At 41.0% G+C, this 27,446-nt stretch overlaps 2 protein-coding genes across 2 annotated transcripts in view; one reads left to right on the forward strand and one right to left on the reverse strand.

Moving 5' to 3' along the window:
* The window catches only part of LOC309700493 (uncharacterized protein), a 2,098,293-nt gene that overhangs the window by 385,808 nt on the left and 1,685,039 nt on the right, over nucleotides 1-27,446 (reverse strand). The gene's annotated exons all lie outside the window — the stretch shown is intronic.
* On the forward strand, nucleotides 14,316-17,956 carry LOC309701292 (mitogen-activated protein kinase kinase kinase kinase 2-like). Its single transcript, XM_082525384.1, has 9 exons — nucleotides 14,316-14,530; nucleotides 14,610-14,733; nucleotides 14,893-14,951; nucleotides 15,036-15,139; nucleotides 16,347-16,484; nucleotides 16,573-16,644; nucleotides 16,720-16,806; nucleotides 16,889-16,954; nucleotides 17,058-17,956. The coding sequence occupies exons 1-5, from the start codon at nucleotides 14,503-14,505 to the stop codon at nucleotides 16,395-16,397; spliced, it is 366 nt and encodes a 121-aa protein (XP_082381510.1). The 5' UTR covers nucleotides 14,316-14,502; the 3' UTR covers nucleotides 16,398-16,484; nucleotides 16,573-16,644; nucleotides 16,720-16,806; nucleotides 16,889-16,954; nucleotides 17,058-17,956.

Below are 27,446 nucleotides of genomic sequence, written 5' to 3' on the forward strand. Positions count from 1 at the left end.
AAATTGCTGAGTGTGAAAGTCACCAGACTTATCAGACCTCTGTGATTAAGACCTGTAAGAACACCTGTTTGTACTTGTTGGCATTATATCAAACACACACGTATATTAAGCCTTGTGGACAGTCATAGCCTGCTGCTAGCATGAATGCTAAATGTACTGCTGTGGATGATCAGCTGAAAAACTTGTGGTCAGTTTGACTGTTTGCTGTATTTAAAGTGTTTTTCTCAGTTCGTCTGTATTCAAAGTGCATTCGGGGCTTTAGCTGACAGCTCTTTGTGCTAACAAACTAAACTCTCTTAGTTTAAGCCAGCAGACTTTACCAAACACAAAGCCTGCTGCTGCCTCCATGGGTTAGCTTGTGTGACTGGTGCTTACACCAATGAAATCTAAATCACACTAATGTGTCCTCCAAGGTGTTTGGTGGGAGCACTGAGTGAAACATAAGAGCTCTGGTAAAATAACAAACAGGGCTGTGAGAGCAACTGAAGTGATAAAAATACTGTTTGAAGATAAAAAACACTTTGATGTTCTCTTGTCACCTAACAAAGTCCAAACCCTGTGAACTATTTGAGCTTTAATAATTGTGGATTCAGGTATCCTGAACCCATCTTTGGACATTTGTAATGAAATATTTTAAAACTCCATCAGAGACTCCTGATGTGGCTGTTTGGAGAAGGAAAAAAGGGACAAAGTGGAGCGTCGAGCTGAGGCTTCATTCACTGCAAACCTACAGTTATGTTTCCTTATTTCTGCTGTTTGCATGTTCACAGCTGAAATAAAGCTGCCTCTTTGACTTCATCCTGTTGTGTTTGGGGCCAATCCTGCCTGCCACACAGCGCTACAGGACAAAGTCTAATATTTTTATCTTTTTAATGAATCTCTGGTCATATTTATCCAGGAAAACACAAACATGTAAAGGAGTCATCACAGTTCTCTGACCTCGTTGGTCCAGGTTCAGCACTGAACTCTGGAGGGTGAGGCATGGACCAGTCACTCCTCACAGACGGACAGCTGGATCCTGCAGACTGTGACCTCTGACCTCTGCAGACACAAACATGTTTTATCCAATGATCAATTCTCTGATAAAGTGATTGAAGCAGCTGTGATCACACAGACTGCAGATAATGCAGCTGTTTCCTGTCAGTAACAGTCCTCTTAGATTAGAGTTCAGCTTTTTACAGGAAAACAAATGTCCCTGAATGCAACAGTGAGACACAGTCTGCCTGTGTGGCTGTGATAGCTGCCGTTAGGAGCGCTCATGTGTTTGCAGTTAGACGAGGAGATGTTACCATCATGGACACGTTAACAAATCCTGCAGCATCACGTGGCACAAACACTTTGTGTTCCTGTCATCTGCAAGCAACAGGGAGTTCATTAATAAAGGCGGGATGGAGACGCGACTGTGATGGTTCTCCTTCATCCAGCTGTTACACACATCTGGGCTCACACGACGAGCCTTTGTCTAATACAGCAGCTGCTCTCTGAACACTTTTCTGAAGAGGAGCTGCACAAACCTTTGTTTGCTTTCTAGAGCAGCGTATCAAAGTCAAACTACCCACTGCTAGCAGCTGTTTCTATCATAGTTTAGGATCCAGATGTGTGAGGTCTAGATTTACACCTCTGATTAAAATACATAGTTAAAAACAGCCAATTGTGTCCAAATGTGTCTTAAACCAGATAAACTGACAGTTACAGCTGAGCCTGTGTGTCCTTGGAGACACTGCTCTGCTACAGAGATGCATTTTAGAAACCAGGAAACATCAAAATCATTTAAATCAGAGAGTTCTTGTTACTAACAGCTCACCTCTCTGCAGCAGAGACTTTGAAATTAATGATGACATCTTTAGACCAGTCACTCTTACAGGACACAGAGCTGGGTGGAGGTCCAGGCGGGTTCCTGTGAATAATGATGGAGCAGTGATGTGAGTGCTGAGCTGTGACATGGAGAAGAGTCATGGACAGTTAGAGATGGTCATCTCACCTCTGAGCTTTGGTCTGGCTCTCATGTTCCCCACACAGAGTGCTTTTAGAGGGAGGGGCTCCCTCCTCTCTGTCCTCACACTGATCCATGCTGCTCAATTCACATCAGCTCACACACACTTTCTACCTTCACCTGCAGAGGAAACACAAATCATTCATGTGCACATCAACTGAGAGCTGCAGAGGTCGTGTCTGATGTGTTGGACTAACATCCATCTGAGACGCAGCTTTCATCAGTTCACTACAAAAAGTGTCACAGAGCCCAGTTCAGCCTCCAAATCCTCCATTACTGTAGTCCTACAAAGCAGCAGGTCAAACATGGCTGCAGAGAGCAGCTTTATGTCAGTAACCATGTCCAGGACCGAGCTGACTGCTTACAGAGTTCATACTCTAACTGCTAGCTGCCCTGCTAGCTAAGCTAACTCAGTAACAGTGACTCTGACAGCAGTTACTGTGGAACAGCGGCCGAGCTCAGGACACATTCAGTGTGTTTAGTCTGAGTCCTGGACTCTGATTCAATGGATTCAATCCAGCTCAGAGTTTCATGTCTTCATCAGAATAAAATACATGTACTAATATAACAGAAGTAATGCTCTGAATGCAGGACTGTAATGGAGGATAAATAAGGTTTTTACAGCCTGAAAGAAACATTCAGTTCATATATTTGTAGACAGTGAAGCAGTTTTTAATACTGCAGCTGTTTCCTTCACCTGTGTGTGTGTGAGCCACACCTTCATGTGCTGCTTTAGAAATATGTGGTCTGACTGCTCAGACTGAGTCTAGGAGGAAAGTTCACACGCTGGAGAAAGTTTTGTTCCTAACTTTGTCAGAGTTCGGCTCCAAAGACAAAGAAGACGGAGCTCACAGTCTGTAGATGGTCCTCAGTGTGTGTGTGAAGCCAAGAGAGCACACAGGAGTGTGTTTATGTCAGCAAATCAGTGTGTGTGAAGAGTCTGAGGGAGTGTGTGAATGAGACTCAACACTGAAACCAACAGTCCAAGAAAAGCGTCTGGACTTCTTTAAGTTTAACTTAAAGAAGTCCAGACGCTTTTCTTTTTGTCTCCATAATGTCTCCATAATGCTGCAATGTTATCTGCCCCAGAAACACTGTGCAGAAGCTCTGATGGTGACACAGAAAAGTCACAGTGGAGATACTTCTGTCCACCTTTGATTAGACTCATTATAAAAAGGAAAACAAAGTTTGAACACAGTCATGTTTCCAGTTCACTGACTTACATTTATTCCATGGACACTCACTCTAACCTGAAGCACAGCTACAACCCAACATTGTTGAGGCCTCATCTCCTCCTTTCCTGACTGTAGAGGTTAAATATGCAACAACCAACAAATAAAAGAATTTGGTTCATTTCAAAGAAATTCACACGGTGACCAAGTAAAGTAACCGTAGTAAAGGAGACAACATCCCGTTGATGGTGGGATTATTTGAAAGATTTGCTTTAGTCACGTCACCAAATGCAGTTGAACCACCCGTGGATCCATGTTTGACCATTCTACCACTCTGAGCTCTGCTTTTGAATCATTTTATTATTATCATCATTCATTTATTCATTCTTTGGAGGGGGGCTATTTCCTAACCCCCTGGGTTTGATGGGTGAGGTTGACAGATAAAATAAATTTATGGTGAGACCTGAAGGAGTCAACTGTGCCAAAATGAATTAATTAAATACACCATTAAATAATTATTTAAATGTGGCAATAATTAATTAAAACGTGAAATAAATAAATAATTAATTAAATGTGTCAAAAATTATTTATTTAATTAATTATTTCAAATTAAAATTTATTATTGTCACATTTAATTTATTATTCAATGGTGCATTTAATTAATTCATTATGGCACTCCTGGTATTCCATACTGTGGTTGGGTCGACTTTACTATATAGATGTTTCACATGTTTCCATCTCAGCAGCCCCGTTGACAGATCACAGTATTATTACTTTTAAACTTAACCCTGAAAATAAAACACAGTTTAAAAAAGATTACTGGAAATTTAATGCAGATCTATTAATTGATGACGGGTATGTTAAGATAGTTAAAGAGCTCCTCCATAACATTTACAACAACGTAACAATTGGCAATTACATACATAGATGGGAATTTTTTCATTTAAAGTTAGAGAATTTTCAATTACGTTTAGTAAAATGAAAAGTAGACAACAGAAGGAATTTGAAAGTAAATTACTTTACGATATAAATAACTATTGTAATAGACATTTTATGTCAGAGGCTGATAAGAAATCCCTGTTGTCTTTACTCAATTAGATGATCTATACAAGAAAAAGGCTCATGGAGCTTACATTAGAGCTCGTGCAAAATGGATAGAAGAAGCTGAAAAAGTGCTTCATATTTCTACAATTTGGAGAAACGGAGGCAAGAAAAGAAATCTATTAATACATTAATCGTAAATGGGGAGGAATGCACAAATCATAAGACTATAGCGGAAGAAAAACATAAATTTTACTCAAATTTATTCTCCTCAAAATATTTAATTGCTGATTCATTAACTTTTTGTGATCAGATTGAACCTTATACTCCAAAAATCGATTCTGTATTCAGAGAAATTTGTGATTCTGATATATCACTGGATGACTGAGATCAAGCCTTAAACAAACTGAAAATGGACAAAGCTCCTGGTCAGGATGGCTTGACTGCAATCTTTTATAAATTCTTCTGGAAAGAAATAAAAGAATTTTTCTTCAAAACTATTACTGAAATCATTAGTAATGAAATGTTAGCAACGACAATGAAACAGGGTCTTATCTCCCTTATTCCCAAACCTGGTAAAGATAAAAGACTAATCGATAATCTACGACCAATAATATTAGATTGGTTGTAGATCTACTGGATTCTAATCACTTAATTGAAGATGATGGTGTGATTCTTTTTTTAGACTTTTATAAGGCATTTGATACGGTCGAACATCCTTTTATTTTAAAAGCTCTACCCTATTTTGGTTTTGGTAAACAAAACTTCATAGATTTAATTTCTTTATTATACTCTGACTCAATAGTTCTGTTTCTTTACCTTTTGGAACATCTAAACGCTTTAATGTTAGACGAGGAATCGTCAGTTTTTATAGAACATGAATGAAATTTCACTTTTCTCAAAGGCTTCTGGTTTGTACCTGAATATTAGAAAATGCAAATTATTAACTATTCGTGATTGTGACCTAGTAGCTCTCTTAACATAGCTGTTAAAACTGACATTAAATATTTGGGTATTAAAATGTCAAAGAACACAAATAATAGAGAAAATCTACATTTTGAGCAAATTACCCAGAAATCAAAAAGATTACAGGCTACAAAGACACCTCTCCATCTTTGGACGCGTCTTGCTTACTAAAACAGAAGGTATCTCTGGATTGATTTATCCATCACAATGTTTATATGTTTCCAATAGTCTAATCAATAATATAAATCAAATTAATTTCAATTACATTTGGAGAAACAAGCAACATTATGTTAGGAAGAATGATATAGTGAAGTCATTTGAAGAAGGAGGTTTGAATGCGATTGATTTTGAAGCAATGATGGTTCCATCAAACTCAAATGGTTGCAATCTTTCATAAATAATTCAAACAGTATTTGGTTTTATTTTCCCAAAGTAATTTTGGAGAAGCTGGGTGGCATTGAATTTCTTATAAAGTGCGACTTTGAAATTTCCAAATTAAATTATCCAATTTTCACAAACAGGTTCTCCAGTACTGGAAAATGATACACAAGCATATTTTTTCTCCACATACAAATTCGATTTGGAACAACAGATGTATACGATAAAAGAAAATCCATCTTTTATAAGGATTGGATGGATCATGGCATTTGGACGGTTTTACACCTTTTAGACAATGACGGAAATGTGTTAACATATAACAAACTCATAGATAATTATGGCATATCATGTACTCAGAGTAAATTCATTAAAGTTGTGAAAGCCATTCCCCCTGCAATGATTCAGATGTCTTCCCCCGACTGAACAACAACCCGTCAACAACATGCTGAGCTGTGACTCTTCTTCCCTCTAAAGTCCTGGTGTTAACACTCACCCTGCATCAGCTTCACCTTTTTTTAATTGTTTTTACTTTTCAAACCGACGGATCATTTGAAGCCAACCATCCAAAAACTGCTTCAGCTGTGTTTGATGTTTATGCTACAGCCTGTTTACCAATATAATCAATATCAGATATCAGAGCAACAGAAACCTCGGTGATCAGGACGCTGGGACTGAGAACAGGAAGTGGCTCAAACGTCACAGTTTCATAACGTCACCCTGAACTCCACTCACGGAGTTTCTGTCGCCATTGTAGTTTTTAAAGTCCCGTGATAAAGGCGGGTCTTTCTGTGAATCCGCACGCTCATTGGCTAATAGCTCGAGATTGACACATCGTTATCCAATGAGCGTGCGGGAACTTCCGACATAAAGTTGTTTCCTTTGAAAAACCAAAGTCTGATTATTTTTGCCTCCACTGACGGAGCCTGTTGTTCCCGCCACAGAGACACAGTAATGTCAGAGCGGTGTTAACACTCACCCTGCCTCAGCACAGCTCTCACTCTCCTCCTGCTCTCTCACACTAAACGGAGGCTCAGCTAAACTCACTTCCTCTCTACTTACAGGAAACCAGCGCTCAGAGGAGCCGACCGGCCTCACATTTCACCCACAGACACGAACAGCGTGGAATTATTTTATGTCATAAGAAGAAACACATTCATGTTAACACTCACCTGCCTCAGCTCCACCTTCCTCCTCCTGCTGCTCTGAACGGAGGCTCAATACTTTCACTTTCACTGCTGCTCCCTAAACACAGAGGATGCTGGGACTTGTAGTTGTTTCCTTCCGGTGCGGTCTTCCTCTTTGTTTGTTTGTGTTTGTGTTCAAGTTATTTCGATCATGTAAACATCAACAGAACACGTGAAGCCACACAGAGTTTGTATGTCGAGGTGGGTAGGAGGGTTTGAGGGTTTGGGGAGGGGTCAGAGGGAAGAGGTCTCTCAGTCTTGACAATCCACATTGATGGCATTGCATCTTTCAGCGTGTTTGTGGGTCGATTTGGATGCTCCAGGTGTGAGAGCAGCCACTCAGCCTCTACTGCAGATGTGTGTCACAAGTTCATCTAGTAGTAGGCTATGGCACTTGGCCACAGGTGGCAGCAGTGGACTGGCCTCCATGTGAGACTGCTCCAGCTGCTATGTGATAGTCCAGCTGCAAACTGAAGATCATATGCAAGTTTTGGAAATTAAACTGTACAATATAAAGCGCCTTGAGGCGACTGTTGTTGTGATTTGGTGCTATATAAATAAAATTGAATTGAAATTCACAATATTCTTAACTTAGCTTTAAAACCAACCCAATCTCTCCTCCACACTCACAAACAAAGACAAACCAACTGACACATCTGAGTCCCTCACTTTCTTCAATCCACTCACTCTCACAAGCTCCACTTAGTCACACTGGCTCTGTTTATTACTAATTACTATTGTCTCCCCAGAAACACTTCAGTTTTCTTTTTTCCTATTTGTGTTTTCGTTTTTTGTATTTGTGTTTTCTTTTTTCCTATTTCAGTTGTGTTTTTTGTGCTTTTGCAGCGTTTTTTTTTTATTGCTGGTGTTTTCTTAAGTTGCAGTCCGTTTGGCCTCTCAGGGCCACCGTAGATAAGGGCCAAAAATAAATACATAACATCATTTCAAATCAGTTTAAAGGTTTATTTGCAAGACACAAAAACAGAAAAAATTAAAAGTTACAAATGTATTGTGCATGAAACAGGAATTCAAACGTGGCTCAGATGTGTGTCACAAGTTCATCTGGCTGTAGGCTATGGCACTTGACCACAGGTGGCGCTAATTGACTTGACTCCATTTGAGTGCACACAAAGTAAACTGCACACTTTAGTTGTGAAGCAAAAACACTGAAATCGCAGTAATAACACGCACGAGGGGAACGATAACGAAGACAAGATGCTCCTGATCATTGCTCTTGCTGTCCTGTGAACAGCATCGGCGTGGTGTTAATGGTTTGCTTTTGTTTTGGCGAGCGCCCCGTGAATGAGAATATGACCAGGTAAACCCGCGACATTTTTAAATAGTTTGTCGTTCAACAGCAACAAGACTGACGGAGTGTGTTTGAGGAAACCTCACAAATGTCACAGATGAAATATTTGGTGTTTATTTGCTGGTTTGTCGGTAGCAGCTCCTTCAAAGTAAGTCTACCACACATCTGTTTGACCAACACCAGTTGATTTGGATCACCGGTCCAAACAATTTGAACTATTGTTGTGTTACCTTTGTGTTGAGTTTGACTGATATTTGCTGGATAGCAAATGTTTTAAAGCTATGCAACCTTTATCTGCACATAGCAGTTAAACTGTTTAGATCAATCTTTATTGATACATTATTTATTTATGAATTACTGTGTACACAAGAATAAGTTAATGTATTAAGTTAAACTGGCTGAAGTTTTTGTATTATTCTTGTGATTTTTGTTTTATTGGCCCTGTTTATTTACAGGCCAGGTGACCCTTTAGGGGTTTAAAATGCCGAGCCAATGAACGGCTGGGAGCAGGAATCTTTCTTCACTGAAGCTTCCACTTCCACGGGTCTGGTAGGAAGTTGTCCAAGCCAACAAAACAAACAGACAAAAAATCCACATATCAATCACCTGGATCACCTGTTGAGAAAGAAAAAAGAGAAAACAAGCAAACAAAAGAGAGCAATATAATAAACAACATCACCGCGATGATCTATGTGAATATAACTGTAAATACTAAATATTGAATATTATTGTGCAGCACGTAAGATCGACAGCGCACAGTGTGCTTTGAGGTAGCAGCCAAAATGCAAGGCAAGTTTATTTATATCGCACAATTCAACAACAAGGTGATCCCAAGTTCTTTACAGAACATTAAAAAACAAAAACAGATAAAAAGCATGATTTAAACGTGACGTGCCCGTGAGCTCCGCCGGCAGCCAGCTGTGCCAGAGTGACCGAGCCCCAGGCTGAGAGGCCAAAGGCACCCCACCCTGAAGGAGCCCGAGCGAGCCCCAGGCTCCAGGCCCCGACAAGCAGTACCTGGACGCCCATCCCCAGACACAAAGAACCACCAATGCACCGATGTCTGAAGGCGTCTGCCACTGGCAGGGGGAGTGGTGGGGGGAGATAGGCCTCCATACCTTGGAGGGCCTGAGATGTCCCCAGAGAGGTGGCGTCTGATACCCGACCTGACATATGGACACAGACAAACAGGCACACACAGATACAAACATCCATTCCCACCCTCATGCTCTCATATGCAATTACTCAGCAGCAGGTAAGCACATAGCCCCTCCTGGTAGCCCTCAATGTATACGTGTATTTAAAATTGAGAGGTGGGCAACGGCGCCAGGGGTGAGGTTGTACACCCTGATGTGATTCTGATCTTGGAAACATTAAAGACATTCATAGCCAGACTGCTGACTTTGTGTTTTTATTCAGTCGCCTAACAGAAGTGCAGTGAGAAACGATTTACCCCATCCTGATTTCTTAGCTATTTGCATATTTGCCACACTTACGTGTTTCAGATCGTGAAGCAAATTTTTATGATAGATAAAGATGACCAGAGTCAGCATAAAATAAAGCTTTTACATGTATTGCTGGGAGGTCGGCAGCTCCCTCCACTGCTTGGCCCTCTGTGAAAAACAACTGGGATCCAGCTTCCCTGTGATGCTGAATTATATAAGTGGACAAAAATAAATAGATAGAAGGATGGATGATTGTATTTTGTGTACAATCGTTGAAGTGTAAAAAGGGTTGGCCCTCCGTGGTGCCCTAAGCAAAGTTTGATTTTTGGGGCCCTTTAATAGTGCCAATAATAGTGATTAATGATCACCTACTATAAATGTATTTCATTTTCTAATGTTGATGTTGTTGTAATCCACAGTGAAAAATGTCATAAAAACAGATAACAAATTTGCAACTTTCATGAAAAATATTTTCATTAATATTTAAAAAAAAAAAAAAACACCTCCCCCTGCTGGCCACACAGAGAAACAATAGATAAAACCTGAGAGCTGCACAGTTGCAGCAGTGTGGTTTACGTCATTCTGTTGTCAGCCTGTTTTACACATCGGTGGTTTCTTATTGACGTGTAAAAAGATCTGAAATCGTAGTAAATTCAGCTGCTATTGTGGGCTGCGGATGATTTACACTTAACATTTTAATAACTGGGTATTGAATGTCATAGGCCCAATGTTCCCTCTAATTTTTCAGGTGTCTGAGCGAACACACAAACTCCCTGAGCGGTTCCTTGGACCACTGTGAGCGACAGCAGACGTGTGCACTGTGGTCACACCGGCATCGAATCCATCCAAGTTTCATGGTTTATTAAAATAATCAAATTACAGCGTTTACATTTATGTTAGACTACTTTTAATGAACTGCTTCAGCCCATTTACAATGAAAATGTAAAAGAAATCTTGTTCATGACCTGTGTAGTATGTTAACACTATTGGAAGTACAAATAACTTGAACTCCAATTTAGAAAACACAACTTTTTTTTTTTATAAAGCTCTGACTTGTATTATGAGTCCGTGGTCTGGGAGAGAGTCTGTAACTCTCTGTCTCCAAAATACTGTATATAATGACCAAAGCTGGGAAATTAATCAATCAATCAATCTTTATTTATAAAGCACTTTTCATACAAAAAAAGTAGCACAAAGTGCTTTACATGGTTAAAAGCACCCCACCCCGCCCTCCAACTAACCCCCCACACTCTCATTAACATAAACAATCATGAATGCACCCATATCCCCCCCCAGCCAGGCTGAGAGGATCCCCAGAGCCCCAGCAGCCACGGTCGATCACAGCCCCGGTGCAGAGAGCCCCCTCCGAGGAAACACTGGAGATATGTCACAATAGGATATATACAGGGTAAAAAGATAAAGTAAATAAGAACGGGATACAATAGAAATAGTAAGAAGATAAAAAATGAGTAAGAATAAAATCAATAAATATTAGGTAAAACCTAAATTAATAAATAGAATAACAGGATAGAATAAATAAGCATAAAATAAATAAACGTTAGGTGAAAGATAAATTAAAAAGGTGGTCTTGAGCCTGTTCTTAAAAACATGTACGTTCTCTGCGGCCCTGAGCTCCTCCGGCAGGCTGTTCCACAGACGAGGATCATACCACTGAAAAGCTGCCTCTCCGTGAGTATGTGTGCTGTCTTTGGGAACAGTCAAAAGGCCAGTACCAGAGGACCTCAAGGTCCGCGAGGGTTCATATGGTAAAAGCAGATCTGAGAGATAAGACGGCCCAAATCAAATTCAAATTCAAATTTTATTTGTCACGTATACAGTCGTACACAGTCATACACAGTACGATATGCAGTGAAATGCTTGGACAACTGCTCGTGACCTAAAGAAAAAAAAAAAAGGAAATAAATAGGAAATAAATAGGAAATAAATAGGAAAAATTAAAAAGGGTAAATTTAACTAGGAAGGAATAAGATATAAATTAAGGTTAAAAATGAAATAACTGTACAACACAAATTAGAATGAAGGGTAAATTTAACTGGGAGAATAAGATAAAATATATAAATTAAAGTTGAAAATAAAATAACTGTACAACAAAATACACAATATAGAACTATATAAGAATGTATGAAGAAATATAAATAAATAAATATATACACAATAACAGCAGCTGTACAAGTATTAACTGGAAATGAAGAATATAGTGACCAGTGTTGTGCAATCCACATTATGTCTTGTGCAGTGCAAATATGCTTAAAGTGATTTAAGTGATGAAGTGAAAATAATGTCCAGAAAGTCCAGTGTGTGTGTAAGAACCATATGTGTGGGTCAGTACTGTGTGGTGGTGTGATTGAGAGACCGTATCGCCTGCGGGAAGAAGCTCCTCCTCAGTCTCTCTGTGTTGGTCTTCAGGGAGCAGAATCGCTTTCCTGACCTCAGCAGAGAGAACAGTCTGTTGTTGGGATGGCTGAGGTCCTTCACGATCTTCCTGGCCTTGGTCCAGCACCGCCTGCTGTAGATTGAGTGCAGGTCAGGGAGCTCGGAGCGGATGGTGCGCTCAGCTGACCGCACAACCCTCTGTAGAGCTCGTCTGTCCTGCATGGTGCTGTTCCCGAACCAGGTTAAGATGTTTCCCGTCAGGATGCTCTCTATGGTGCAGGAGTAAAAGTTCCTGAGCACCTTGGAGGGCAGTTGGAAGTCTCTCAAGCGTCTGAGGTGGTAGAGACGCTGTCGGGCCTTTTCACCACGGTGTTGATGTGACAGGACCATGACAGGTCCAGCGTGATGTGAACTCCGAGGTATTTGAAGCTGTTCACTCTCTCCACTGGGCACTCGTTGATGACGGGGGTCTGGTAGTTCCTCTCCTGCTTAGTGCTGAAGTCCACTATCAGCTCCTTTGTCTTACTGACGTTTAGAAGGAGGTTGTTCCTCTGGCACCAGTTCTCCAGATTCCTAATCTCCTTCAGGTAGGCTGTCTCGTTGTTATCAGAGATCAGGCCCACCACGACGGTGTCGTCAGCAAACTTGATGATGGTGGTGGAGCTGGTAGTGGCCATACAGTCATATGTGTACAGAGAGTACAGCAGGGGGCTCAGAACACACCCCTGGGGGGCTCCAGTGCTGAGAGTGGTGGAGGCTGAGACATGTCCGCCCATCCTTACTGCCTGTGGTCTGCCAGTTAGGAAGTTGGAGATCCACTGACACATAGATGAGCTGAGTCCCAGATGCTCCAGCTTGGTGGTGAGTGTGGAGGGAATTATGGTATTAAATGCAGAGCTGTAGTCTATGAAGAGCATTTTAACATAATTCCCCCTTCTAGTGTCCAAGTGAGTGAGTGATGTGTGGAGGAGATGAGAGATGGCATCGTCTGTGGAACGATTTGGACGGTAAGCGAACTGTAGTGGGTCCAGTGTGTCTGGTAGTGAAGAAATGATGAAGTCTCTGACCAGGCGTTCAAAGCACTTCATCACTACTGAGGTGAGGGCTACAGGGCGATAGTCATTGAGAGAAGCAGACCATTAAGACATTTAAAAACCAATAAAAGAACTTTAAAATCGATCCTGAAATACACGGGGAGCCAATGCAGCGATTCTAAAACCGGTGTACTGTGGGCCCACCCTCTGGTCTTCGTCAGCACACGAGCTGCAGTTTTGTAAAAGTTGTAAGGGTGATATATTCTTTTTGGGGAGACCAGAGAGCAGGGCGTTACAGCAATCAATGCGACTGGTAATAAAAGCATGCATCAACATATATAGCTGATTTTTTTTAATATTTTGTACACAATAACAGACTAATTTCAGAAAAACACAAAATGACTGGTGTCAATATTATTTGCCCCACAAAAAAGGTCGAATATAAAACAATATTGCAAATATTGCACAGTTGAAAAAAAAAAAAGCACTACAGCTCAGTTGTTCCCGCCATCCTTTGTCCTCCTGTTTCCCCTCCCTCTCCCCTCCAACGACGAGTTTGATGGTGTTACGGATTCAAATATTGGGGATGGATACAAGAGGAAAAACCACAATAACAACACTGGTCCGACCGGGTTGAGTCAAACGATGATTTTAATGATCACACACGTGGGAGATGGACACCGTACGCAGACAGCATCAGATCTCAAAATGGTGGAGCATTGCTCAAACTCTTATAGCCTCTAGTGGCCCCCACCTTATCATAAAAGCCTAAACATTCACATGCTTTCTCTCACACGGCGCCTAAGCTACGACCTTGGCTCCCTGTTTATCTGCTCCTGCTGAGATGGGGCAGAAAACTCCAGCATGTTCTGTTCTCTTCTAATCAGACAAATAAGGCGATGACTTTCTGCGAACAGTATTTCTTATAACTCAGCAGTATAATGCATCATAAAACAATATCATTCATTCACAATAAATCAGCAGTCTAATGTAATGCAAATCAGTTTAACAAATGCAATAGTTATCACCTTCTTCTAATTCAGGAGAATAATGCAAACTAAAACTACATAATAATTCACAATCTTCAATTAGGGGTCTAACGTGGCATAAAATAATATTATAATACCACACTGGCAAACTTCTCCCAATGTTTCCACTGAAGGGGTTGAAAGTTAAAAAGCGCCGAAGGTTAAGTTAGGTTTGGAGTAAATCATGGATGTGCACACGTGTTTGTGTGCAGCTTGTAGTGCAAACGTGCGTGCAGAATTCATGCAGACATGTGTAACTGGTCGTTTTGAGGTAGAAAAGAGTGATGCGCGGTCAAGCTGGTAGTTGAAAGTGTCAGTCAGAGTAGAAGAGCATTGTGTAAAAATGCAAGTAATAACAAAAACGTGCAAGTCATTAATCGCATCACCCTGAAAAACCTGAGTAAGGAGTGCAGCTCCTGATGAAAGGAGGAGCACTGAAAACCAGGAAATGATGTTTCTGGAACAGTCTGATGACTGAAGCTGGATGTTTGAAGTCTCAGTGAACTGCTTGTCTTTTCCCCACAGCTCCTCCCTCAGCGATGTATATGGCTATATGTTATGAACAATGTGCTGATGTCCGTATCAGGTAACAAACAGCGTGACACAAACGGAGAACATTGTGTCCACTCGATAATATGCTGCTGTAAAAAGGCTCCATCCTGCAGGGAAGTCGGCCCAGCTTTACTCGCACAGCCTGCCAGCTCTGTTTGAACAGAAAGGACATCTGCACAAGAAACACAGCAGCCTGTCGCTCAGCACCAACTGCCTCACTGAGCGGATCAGTCTCAGGTACGACACGCCATCACAGATGCAGGGAAACAGGAGCTGTAGGTGCAGCAGTGTTAATAATGTCATGTATGATGCTACCACTTGATTTTGAGGAAGGAGGATACTGTAAACCCAATTTTGTCTGCTTGTTCTGACCTGGATATTCTCTGTTGGCCACAGAAAGTTTGCCATATCTGTAAAGATTCCTGACACTAAAGGTTGTAGGAGGTGCAGTGTAGGTAAGCAATGCCGAGTTACTCTGGTCAGTCTGTTTGTTCACGGAGAACAACTGCAGACACTTAGTCCTGCTCTCTCTGTTTCAGCAAGAAACCCATACACAGATAGTACATATCTGTGCGGGGCTGTCCCATCTGGCCTGGTTTTACTCTTGTGGTATGAGCCTCTTCAAAAGTTCATGCATCTAAAGGTTTGTACAGATATGTCGAACTTGCCACCTGAATAAATGTCTTCCTTTCTAACTCTACCCCGATTTCCACAATGCAAACCAGCCATTAGACCTGGATTACATAAAAGTAGACAGACAGCATATCAAAATCTGAAGCTGAAGAATGTAATTGATTTTTTTTAATAACATATGCATACTTTTTATTCAAGCCCAACAAGATTTTAGAGACTAAATAAAAGAAACGTTGTATAAACGCCGTCCAAAAACACCAACAGCACCTTCTCTGGGTCCAAGCTCGTGTAACTGAATGGTTACCATGTGTTTTCTGTGCTACAGGAACAGTGTTATCAGCACACAGTTCAACGCCAGCATGCACCATTAGATCACATAGCACAGATAATTGACAGTTTTTTTGTGAATGTCTCGCACATTTCATAACGATAATGTATGTACTGTGAGAACAGAGCTCTGTGTTAAGCCTGTCTGCAGTCCTAACACAGTGCTGCTTGGAGAAACACGCCTGTGCCACAACATTATGGAAAAGTGGCATCAGTCCAAAGACGTGCAGTTAGGGGATGGATGGATGGATGGATGGATGGATGGATGGATGGATGGATCGACGGGTGGATGGATGGATGGATGGACGGGTGGATGGATGGATGGATGGATGGAAGGATGGATCGACGGGTGGATGGATGGATGGATGGATGGATGGATGGATGGATGGACGGGTGGATGGATGGACGGCTGGATGGATGGATGGATGGATGGATGGATGGATGGATGGATGGATGGATGGGTGGGTGGATGGATGGATGGATGGACGGATGGGTGGACGGGTGGATGGATGGATGGACGGGTGGATGGATGGATGGATGGACGGATGGATGGATGGATGGATGGATGGATGGATGGATGGGTGGGTGGATGTTTGGACGAACAGATGGACGGGTGGATGGATGGATGGATGGATGGATGGATGGGTGGGTGGATGGATGGACGAACAGATGGACGGGTGGATGGATGGATGGATGGATGGATGGATGGATGGATGGGTGGATGGCATCGGTTTATCTTTAATCTCAAGATTTAATAATCATACAAGAATTCTGTTGTGCTGTTTTTGACGGTTGTATGAACAGGTTCAGCTCAGGTTTAACAAGCATCACTTAACCATCCATGAGAATTTATTTAGTTTTTTTTGTTTTCCTTGGTGACTGTTTCACAGCAACTCGCCATCAGACTCCCAGATTCTCTTCTCAGCTGTGTGTTGGAGTGAGAGACTGTAGTAATGATAAACCACCAACCGGCCAACAGCTCAGGTTTGATATTATAGAGCTGAACGGCGCTCCTGTTCCAGTGCCAGGTAGGACCGTTTCTGCGTGTCTCTGCTGACTTCCTGAAGCTTCAAGCTTCAACTTGTTGCAACAAGCTTCCTTCTTTCCGTGCATCAGGAGATAGTGGAGCACTCAGAGTCGTGCAGGTAACCCAGCTGGACCGAGACACTGTTCTCATCACCTTGGAAAGTAAGTCCCCTCGCATATTGTGAATCCTTCAAATGTCTTTCATGCTCATTCTCAATCTGTGTACCGTTTGGACAGGAACTGTAAAGATCGTGAACCTGCAAGGACTTCCATCCAGACAGCTGGCTGCAGAAATAGTCTTTGACTTCCCCATTGAAACACTAGGTAGAAATGATGATGTGACAAACAAAGTGAATGAGAGCTGATGTGTGTCCTGAAAGCTGAGTGACACCTCCTGTTCTGTCAGTCTGCTTGCAGGATAGTGTGCTGGCGTTCTGGAAGCATGGCCTCAAAGGGAGGAGTTTCAGATGAGGTGATGAACTAGTAAATTCATCCAACGTTGGCTGAGCTCGTATCATGTGCTTATCATATTAGTTCTAAGTCATTACACATGTGAATTTTCACTTTATGTGCAGGTAACACAAGAAATTACAGATGAGAGTCGTGTGTTCAGAGTTCTGGGAACAAACAGGTATGTTAACTGTATGCTGACAAGAGCTATCAATCACTGTGAGAAACTAGTAATCCTAGTACATCAGAAGTAATCAGGATAGTATTTTTCTTGATACTATTGTTAATAGACCTGGAAGTGATTTTCAGAGTAGCATGTGGAAGTAGCATGAATACTGCTAGCATTAATGGTAGCATTAAAGCAGGAGTCACACTAGAGTGTTTGTTCTGTTGGTTACTCAGATCCAAGGATTTAGGAAATGCAGCCTATGTGTTTGCATGCAGCCCTCCAAAGAAAAACAGCCATTAAAGTTACCAACTACCGTCTACCTGACACTTTGTACAGAAAACTACTTTCCTTAGTGCTAATTTTCTTTATTCTAGTGCCAAATCACAACAATAGTCACTTCAAGACACTGTATATTGTAAGGTAAAGGCCCTGCAATTATGGTGCACAAAGGTGAAAAACTCCCTTTTAGCAGGTGAAAACCTGAACCAGGCTGGGGGAGGGGCGGGCATCTGCTGCGATTGGTTGGGGGGGTGAGAGGAGGAAGACGGGACAAAGACAATCTGGGGAAGAGAGCCAGAGAATATTCTCAACTAATGATTGAATGCAGAGAGGTGTTTAAACAGATAGTGAGTGAAAAGGGCGACTGAAGAAGAAACACTTGGTGCATCACGGGAACCCGCCAGCAGCCTAGACTTAGGCTAACTAAGGGAGGATTCAGGGAAGAAAGGAAAGTTTGAAGCCTAATGTTAAAAGTAGAGAGGGTGTCTGTCTCCCAAACCCAAACTGGAAGCTGGTTCCACAGAAGTGGTGGCTGTAGTTCAGGTGGGGGAGCAGGTCACCTACTCCCCGTCTACATGCCAGATATCCTGCATGAAAGTTGCTCTTTGGTGCATCCGTCAGAGTATGAATGGGTGTGAACGGGTGAATGAGGCAAGCTTTGAGTGCTCAGAGTAGAAAACCACTATATAAGAACCGGTCCATTTACCATTTACCAAGAGGGGCCTGGAAACCGAAGGGTCTGGCTCCCATTTTACTTTTAAATACTTGGAACGAAGTGCTCTAATGGGGTGATATGGTACTATAAGGTCATTAAGATAAGACAGGGGCTGATTATTCAAAACCTTTTATGTGAGGATTTTGAATCTTTTATTCTGGATAAAACAGGGAGCCAATAAATGTTCTGTTTCTAGTCCCTGTCAGGACTCTCGCTGCAGCATGTTGCTCAGAGCAGTCTGGAATTGATTTTTGACTAAATAATTAAAACTAATAATAATATATTACTATATTATATTACTAACAAATCCAGGACACCCCTGTTGATCCAGCAGCTCTTAATGAAGTTTGTAATAAGAATCGTGGTGAGTTCATTAGAAATATTTCACTTTTCTTTTTTAAATCAGTCATTACTGGAATCATCTGAAGTGCAAAAACAGTGGGATTATATATGAGAAGGACGGACTCAAAGACTGTCGTGTATCACATATATATTACATCGATGTCCAAAATCAATGCATCATTAATGAAACTGAAACAAAAGTACTGAATTTCATGTGGAAGACCAAACCTCAGCATTCAGGAAAGTCTTATACAGGAGCAAAGATAATGGACGTTACCCGGAGTTTTCCACTGTGAAACCAGGAATAACAGCTTAAAAATGTTTCTGTGATCTAAATCATTGTCAGCCTGGCAGGCAAATAGCGTGGACACCAAAGTTTGTGAACGTGATAACCTGAGAACAAAGACATGTAGGATTTTAAATCGGTACCATAGGTGTGTCTACTGGGAGGCTGAGGCTTAGCGCTGCTGGCTGCCAGTACTAAGTATTATTATACAACCCTTATTTAGTTGATCTTATCTTCTTTCCTTGTGTTTCAGTTAGTTTTTACTCAAACTGGGTGTAGAAGGAATCCCTGCAAAGGTTTCTTTTTCTTCTGTGTTATGTTTTATGTATTTCTCAGCTCTTTGCTTCCTTTTTTCTACTTTAAACTTGTTTGTATGCTGTTGTGTAAATGTTCACACTTATCATAAAGTTTAAAAAAGTAGTAGGCATGGTGATGAGCAGGAACAGGAGTAAAACTCCAGTAAGTGTACCAGTACTGTACCAGTGTGTAGCATTAAAGTCAAACTACAGTGGTTGTAGTATCAGTAGAGTAGTGTTAGTACTAGAGGTGGGAGGAGTAGAAGCAGGTGGAGGCACTGGCTTTAGGTTAGTACTGCCTTTCTCTGGTTCTCCTTTACAACTCATCTCCTTCTCATTTGCTGACAATGTGCAGAGCCATCATCCTTCAGAGCACACTGACTGATGACCCGTCAGCACTGAGCAGCCTGTACATCCTGACAGGACACGAAAGCAGCTACTGAGAGAGGACACGGGGCTCATTCGACGGTGTTACCAAAGAAAAGCACAGCCTGTCTGTAACTGTGGGGTGGAAACGATGCTCTGTTTCACTGAGGCTGTGCCAGGAAACGGTTCAATGCTGGGAATGACAAATGTTAGGAAGGTATCCTGCTGACTGTCCAGCCTTCACCTGTACACAAGACACCTGTCAAGGTCCTCGCTGGGGTTATAGTTGATAAAGCTTTCTAGCTTTTCTTGTCTATTCAGCTTACCTGCTTAAATCAGACCTTTCTGTTAAAGCTAATGCAGACTCCACTGATCCGCCCGCTCAGTGTGGACGGGAGAATAACCTGAACATGGCCTCTGGGACATCATCGTACTGATGTTATGAAGCGCTCAGTCAGGTTTTCTTCTTGATCAGACTGAGGGGCAGACTGAGTGTGTTTTGGTGCCTCAACATTCAGTCATATTCTGTAAAGCCATTTTCTGTCTGCATGCTGCACATAACCTCTTTGGACCAGAGTGCTGTGACACCTACACCTTACACCTGCAGGAGCTGCTTGGCCATAGAGAGCTGCTCTGTGAAGTGCACGGCTTTTTTGCCAGTGTTGATTTTATGGGTTTAATGTAATAACTAATTTTTCACATCATCGTCTGAGTCGTAATCCCAACGAGGAAACCTGGAATGTAAAACTTGATGGACGCTCCAGCTGAAGAGTGAAGTGTCAGACTTTTAATGGATCTTTCAAGTATTAGCGTACTTACAATGGCAGAAACAGTGCCACGTCTAAAGCATAGGAGCCATCTTCATCTCATTCTTCCCATTTCATGCAAGTTTCTTCTCATCCTCAGATGGACAGAATTTGGTTTGCTGACTTCATTCAGTCACACCATACTAGAGCATAAAAAGTGGAAATAAACTGGTCAGTAAGAAAGTGTGATGCTTGAAAGTATAGCGTAAGGACAGCAGCAGCACTGCATTTACAGCTGATATGATGACTTCAGCATCTTTAAAGAACTGTGAAGGAATTATCAGTGCTAACACAACCTTAAGCATGTGATGTGACCGTATACACTGCTTACACTTTCAGTATCCTTACTTAAAGAGAACATCTCAGAAAAAAGTACAGTTAGCAAGAAGCTTTGAGAACAAGGCAGTGTTATTGTATGCTAACCACCGTGGTGGTGTAGCTTGTCCTGATAAAAAGTGAATGTGGTCACATTATACTTGTTAACTAAAATGAAAAAATGAAATAATTCCACTACATGGGTAAAGATATTTATGATATTTATGGAAAGGATACTATAAAAGTAACACTGGCCTTTCCATGAGAGAAACTTGAAGTACAGTATGCATGTTGAGATTAATGTTTGTTTAATATGTTTTTGCTACTATGTGAAGATGTGATGTTATTAACAACACAGAATAGACAGAAATAAAGATTTTCATATCTCTTGGAGTTTTATGAAGAGTTTGTTGGGTTGTTCTTCTTTGAATGTGTGGATCGATGCTTCTGCGATTTATATCTTAATCCTTCAATTTGTAAAAAACATTTTGAATTCCGTTTGAGAAGATAAATGAAGGTTCTTGCGTTCAAGTGGAGGCTCTAGCAGACTGAGAAAGTAACTGCATAACTGGTCAAAGGAGCTTGTAAAGAAAAGCGTCTGGACTTCTTTAAGTTACTTGAAGACGTTTCACCTCTCATCCGAGAAGCTTCTTCAGTTCTAAGGTCAAATGGTGGAGAGTCCCAGATAACTGCATAACTGTGTTATTCCTGCACCCATAGCAGCAAGTAAGTGAAGGCAGTGATGAGGGCTGATGAGTTCTCAGATCACTCAGTCAGTCTCTGAGCGTCACCTTTATTGTGATCGCGCACTTTAAGCTTTCATGCCTGTATTTTTGCACAATTGTGATAATACTGTATTGAAAGAAATCTGTGCACAGACGAACATGGGGTGGCTTTGCTCAGGTAGTAGAGGAAGGTGCTTCAATCCCCGTCTGCATGCCAAATATCCCTGGGCAAGATACCAACCCAGAGTTGCTCTCCGAATGTGTGTGAACATTACACAGAAAGTGCTTACAGAGAAAAGTGCTTGCGTACACCTGAATGAGGCAAGTTCTTTAAAGTGCTTTGAGTACTATATAAGAACCAGTCCATTTACATCGCCAAAACACTCAATACTCTCTTTACGAAGTTCTCTGTAGTTTGTTTCTCCAGCACCATATTTGACCGCGGTCAAGTGAGCCCTCACTTACGACCACACAGTCAAGCCAGCCGCACCTAAAATGTTGTTGCACTATTCTTATGCATATTACGGTACGGGTGCCGACTGGCTTAGAAACGCAGTCTTTTGTGTCCTGACCAGAGATGGGCAGTAACGCGTTACTTGTAATCCGATTACTTTTTTCAAGTAACAAGTAAAGTAAGGGATTACTATTGCAAAAACGATAATTAGATTACCGTTACTTTCCCGTAGGAACGCTGCGTTACTAAAACAGTGATTTTTTTGCGAGAATGTCTCATGACAGTGACGTAAGCAAGTGCAACGTCCGTGACAACAGCTGTGTGCAGATCAACAATGGATAATATATCGAGTGCGGGAGAGAGTATGAGCGTGCAGCGTTTAAAGCGTGGAAGTACTGACCTTACTTTGAGTTTGATTCCATAAAAAGTGACAAAAACATTAGTGTCCGTTGTGCGTGGGAAGAAAACTTCTTTTTACGGCGAAAAAACCCCCTAAACTTCCAAGCAAGCACCGAGTGCGCTACGACGTAATGGGAAAGTCACAGAGAAACTCGCGGATTCTTCAACTGACCGCGGCACACCTGCACCAGGGTAAACCTCCGCCTACCCTACTCCTGCTTTACAGGTGAAAATAGAGCCAAAGGACCGCTAGTCTTTGATTTTATTTATTTTCTGCTGTGTTTTACTTGCATCTATTTGAAAGAGTGAGTGTAAACACAAAAAATATTTTATTTTATGTGCTGGAATGGGCAGAAAATAAGTTTAAATATTAAACAAATTTCTTCCAGTCAGAGAATGTTACATATAATTCAATTTTTGCTTGATGCATAAAGTTAAAAGATTAAAACTAATTAAACAAGTTTTAAAAAGAGACTTTTCCATTTGATTACATTTTATATGATGAATTATGCAGAAAAAGTAGAATTGGGCTGAAAGATCTATCGCTTTATCACCTATTCAGGTTGTAAATCGTGTTTTTAAAAAGTAACTAAGTAATTAATTACTTTTGAAAATTACTAATCAGTAAAGTAACAGGATTACTTTTTGGGGGAAGTAATCAGTAATTAGTTACTGATTACTTTTTTCAAGTAACTTGACCAACTCTGGTCCTGACACTATTGTACTTCACAATCCACTCCCAGTTTTGGTTCATCTCCACTTTTCCACTTTTTCCACTCCACCCTGTGATCCACAGCCCAAATTACTGTACGATTCAGAGAAAATTAACAGTAAAATTTACCCAATTTACTGTACTGTACTCTATATTTTCTCATATTTGAGCTCAGATTACAGGAAAACTGTAAGAGGTGACACTGATATCTCACTAGATTCTGACTCTGGGTGACCCCCACACACCCAAGATTACTGTACGGTTTCTGAGATTGCTTTGTTAACCCTCTCAAGGCAGGCGTTGCAGATCTGCAACAGTTAAAAGCTAACAACCTGATCACCCCACATACATATTTCATGAGTTTTTTACTCAGAAGTACCACTGCAGGTATTCTTTTGTGCATTAGCAACAAAAACTTAATTTGAGCCTGAGAGGGTTAAGCATGAGTATGACAAAGGCTAAGAAAATATACTGCCTACAATAATATCAAATTTAAACAACAAATTACAAAATTGCCACACCTGCTGTTATTGCCAGGTGTTCGATAGAGCATTATTTAGTCATAAAAAATACATATCACTGAAATATCATCAGTAAAAGAAACACTCTGTCATGGTCCTGGGTCAGTGACCCAGTGCTTTTAGTTATCATTTTCTAGTTTATTATGATGATGATGATTATTATTATTGTTTGAGTTCTATGTGTGATATTCGGTCTGCCTTTGAGTCTGTGTCTCTGTCTGTCTATGGTGTCACCCCATCTGTTTGTGAAGCTGTCTGTTTAGATCTGTGTCTTGTTTGGTTCCCCGTGTCTGAGTTTCCTGTTTTATTGTGAAGGTCTCTGTCTGATGTGAGTATGTTCAGTTTACATTTCCCCTGTCCCATCAGCTCTGATTTCTCCCAGCTGTGTTGCCCTCCTGTCTCTCATCCCCTGATTACTGGTGTGTGTGTATTTAAGCCCTGTGTGTTCTCCTGCATGTTGCCGGTTCGTCTGTATTACTCAGTGTATCCACCGTGCCTTCTCCTTGCTTTTCATCGTCATTCTCCTCTGCTCGTTTTCAATCAGGATTGTGCTCTGTAGTTTAGTTGTTTCCCAGTTTAGTTTAGTTCGAGCCCCGTTTGCTGTTTGTCCACATTCTTTTTGTGTTCAATAAATCACCTTCACTTCTCCACGACTGCCTGTGATTGGATCCTCATTTATTCCGCACGGCTCGCCTCGGCAGCCGTGACACACTCACTATGTAAGACATGTTAGCAAATTCAGTTAATAAATAATGTATCAAATCTATACAGATGTTTGAAGGTATATTGCAAAGCATGTTTGTTTCTTATGGCTTACAAATGTGTTTGCCTTTAACATAATTTACATTTTATTTATACAGTTTCACAGACGAAACAAAATAGGTTTCCTGAACTGTTCTTCGTGGCCTAATTTTGAATCCTTCTGAGGGGGATGCATTATCCATGAAGGTGGGCAATTTGTTCGTCGATCTCTGACCCTCGCTGACTCTGACGCCTCCTAATTCTGCTTCCAGCCTCGCTGATTAATTTGTTGTCACTGATGCTGTCACCAGTTGTACACAACATCTGTTTGTCCACCAGTCTAATCTGTAATTCAGGTGAACCCAGAATTACCTGCATCTTTGTAATGTTTCAGAAAATATACACTATATGTTGATGGGCTTTGTCCCACTTTTCTTTCCTTTATAAGTAAGAATCTCTGTGGTTTTAATGACAATTCATATACAGATTGTGGAGGACATTTTATTCAACACTCAAAAAAGTTCCTCACCAGCAGACTGTAGTACAATTTCAGCCCACCGTTAATAAACCCATCCAATGCAGCGTTATCAGAGAAATTATGCAAGTGTTATGTTTGTATGTACTGGTAATCTATTTATCATTTATCATGATTCCTGCTCTGATGATTACTTTCTTCTCCTTCTGTAATTTTAATAGATAAAGGATGTTGAACATTAAGCTCCAAACAGGATGAATGAGGAAGACCACAGAGGAGAATCGTGGATGTAGTGAAAGAATATATGCAGATGGTTTTTTTCCTGGTGGAGGAGCAACTTCTGATACCATCTTAAAGAAAAAAACACATAAAATTGAAGAGTAAAAATAATGACAACAATATGTCTAAATTTTTTATTAATTCTTTAGAGCAAATGCAGTCTTGTCATGGTCAGAGTTGCCCACTCATATTTAACTAATTCAAATACAATTACTCCATTTAAATGCTTATGTTCTAATAAAAGGCATCGTTTAATACTTCTGCCATGACAACCCAAATAAATCAATGAGAGGGAAACGGGAAGATTAGTCATCAGGCAAGGTTTACTGTTCATTTACCATGCCTTGATAACAGTAAGCTTAACAAAAGAAAAATGTTGGGGACGAGAAAAGGTGTTCTGTCAAAACATCCTACCGTAGCGTAAATTTATAGTCTTGTCTATCAATCCGTGCTAACTTATCAGAATATGCTACCTTACGTGGTTAATGGCTCCGTTGTATAGGTAGCGTGTTCAGATGACCCAATCACACTATTAAAACATGCTTCCTGCTGGGATTTATATAGGTAGCATGTTCAGATGGCCAAATCACACTATTAAAACATGCTTCCTGCTGGGATTTATATAGGTAGCATGTTCAGATGGCCAAATCACACTATTAAAACATGCTTCCTGCTGGGATTTATATAGGTAGCGTGTTCAGATGACCCAATCACACTATTAAAACATGCTTCCTGCTGGGATTTATATAGGTAGCATGTTCAGATGACCCAATCACACTATTAAAACATGCTTCCTGCTGGGATTTATATAGGTAGGGTGTTCAGATGACCCAATCACACTATTAAAACATGCTTCCTGCTGGGATTTATATAGGTAGCGTGTTCAGATGACCCAATCACACTATTAAAACATGCTTCCTGCTGGGATTTATATAGGTAGCGTGTTCAGATGACCCAATCACACTATTAAAACATGCTTCCTGCTGGGATTTATATAGGTAGCGTGTTCAGATGACCCAATCACACTATTAAAACATGCTTCCTGCTGGGATTTATATAGGTAGCATGTTCAGATGACCCAATCACACTATTAAAACATGCTTCCTGCTGGGATTTATATAGGTAGCGTGTTCAGATGACCCAATCACACTATTAAAACATGCTTCCTGCTGGGATTTATATAGGTAGGGTGTTCAGATGACCCAATCACACTATTAAAACATGCTTCCTGCTGGGATTTATATAGGTAGCATGTTCAGATGGCCCAATCACACTATTAAAACATGCTTCCTGCTTGGATTTATATAGGTAGGGTGTTCAGATGACCCAATCACACTATTAAAACATGCTTCCTGCTGGGATTTATATAGGTAGCGTGTTCAGATGACCCAATCACACTATTAAAACATGCTTCCTGCTGGGATTTATATAGGTAGCGTGTTCAGATGACCCAATCACACTATTAAAACATGCTTCCTGCTGGGATTTATATAGGTAGCATGTTCAGATGACCCAATCACACTATTAAAACATGCTTCCTGCTGGGATTTATATAGGTAGCGTGTTCAGATGGCCAAATCACACTATTAAAACATGCTTCCTGCTGGGATTTATATAGGTAGCATGTTCAGATGACCCAATCACACTATTAAAACATGCTTCCTGCTTGGATTTATATAGGTAGCATGTTCAGATGACCCAATCACACTATTAAAACATGCTTCCTGCTGGGATTTATATAGGTAGCATGTTCAGATGACCCAATCACACTATTAAAACATGCTTCCTGCTGGGATTTATATAGGTAGCGTGTTCAGATGGCCAAATCACACTATTAAAACATGCTTCCTGCTGGGATTTATATAGGTAGCGTGTTCAGATGACCCAATCACACTATTAAAACATGCTTCCTGCTGGGATTTATATAGGTAGCATGTTCAGATGGCCAAATCACACTATACATAACATAAGTGGTGGCTCGTCCGGGATCTTTGGACATTTTAGTGGAGACTGAATGTCAGTTTGTTTTGCTTTTAAGTGGGTGAGTGATGGTGTTCAGTGTAATTGAGCAAACTCCCTTTAGTGTGTTTCAGCTGGGTGACTGTGCTGCCCTTCCATCGAAGCACTTGTTTGTTGTTTTGCTTTATTGTTTTAGTTTGTGTTTGGTGGCTATCCTGGGTGGGGGTACGCTTCAGAGTTTGGTAGGAGACTATATCTCTGGTCTGCTGCCTGCTCTCGAGTTCGCGTTTAAAGTTGCCTCGAGCCTGGTACACCACTGAAGACTAGGGTAGGGAAAGTAAGGGATTTGTTGTTTTTAGTGTACTTTTGGTTTTGTGTTGTAGCAGGTCAGGTAATCATTTTGGGTTTGACTGTTGTGCTCTTTTGTGTTGGTCACATGTTACTTTTTGTGTGTTCAGTGTGGCAACTTCAGATCCTCATGTAGGGGCATCCATGCTTAAAGATGCCAACTTGCTTCAGAGGAACTTTTGATTTGTTTAGGGGTCCTAGAGGAACCCTTTTAAGGGAGGAGGTGTTACGTCCCTCTGCAGCTTCTAATCGTCTCAGTGTTTTCAGCTGGTGCTAATTGGCCACACCTAGTCAGGTGTGGATAAAAGCATACCTGAGGCAAGCTTC

Source organism: Aulonocara stuartgranti, assembly GCF_965226115.1.
Source record: "Aulonocara stuartgranti genome assembly, chromosome: 3".
Taxonomy (NCBI): domain Eukaryota; kingdom Metazoa; phylum Chordata; class Actinopteri; order Cichliformes; family Cichlidae; genus Aulonocara; species Aulonocara stuartgranti.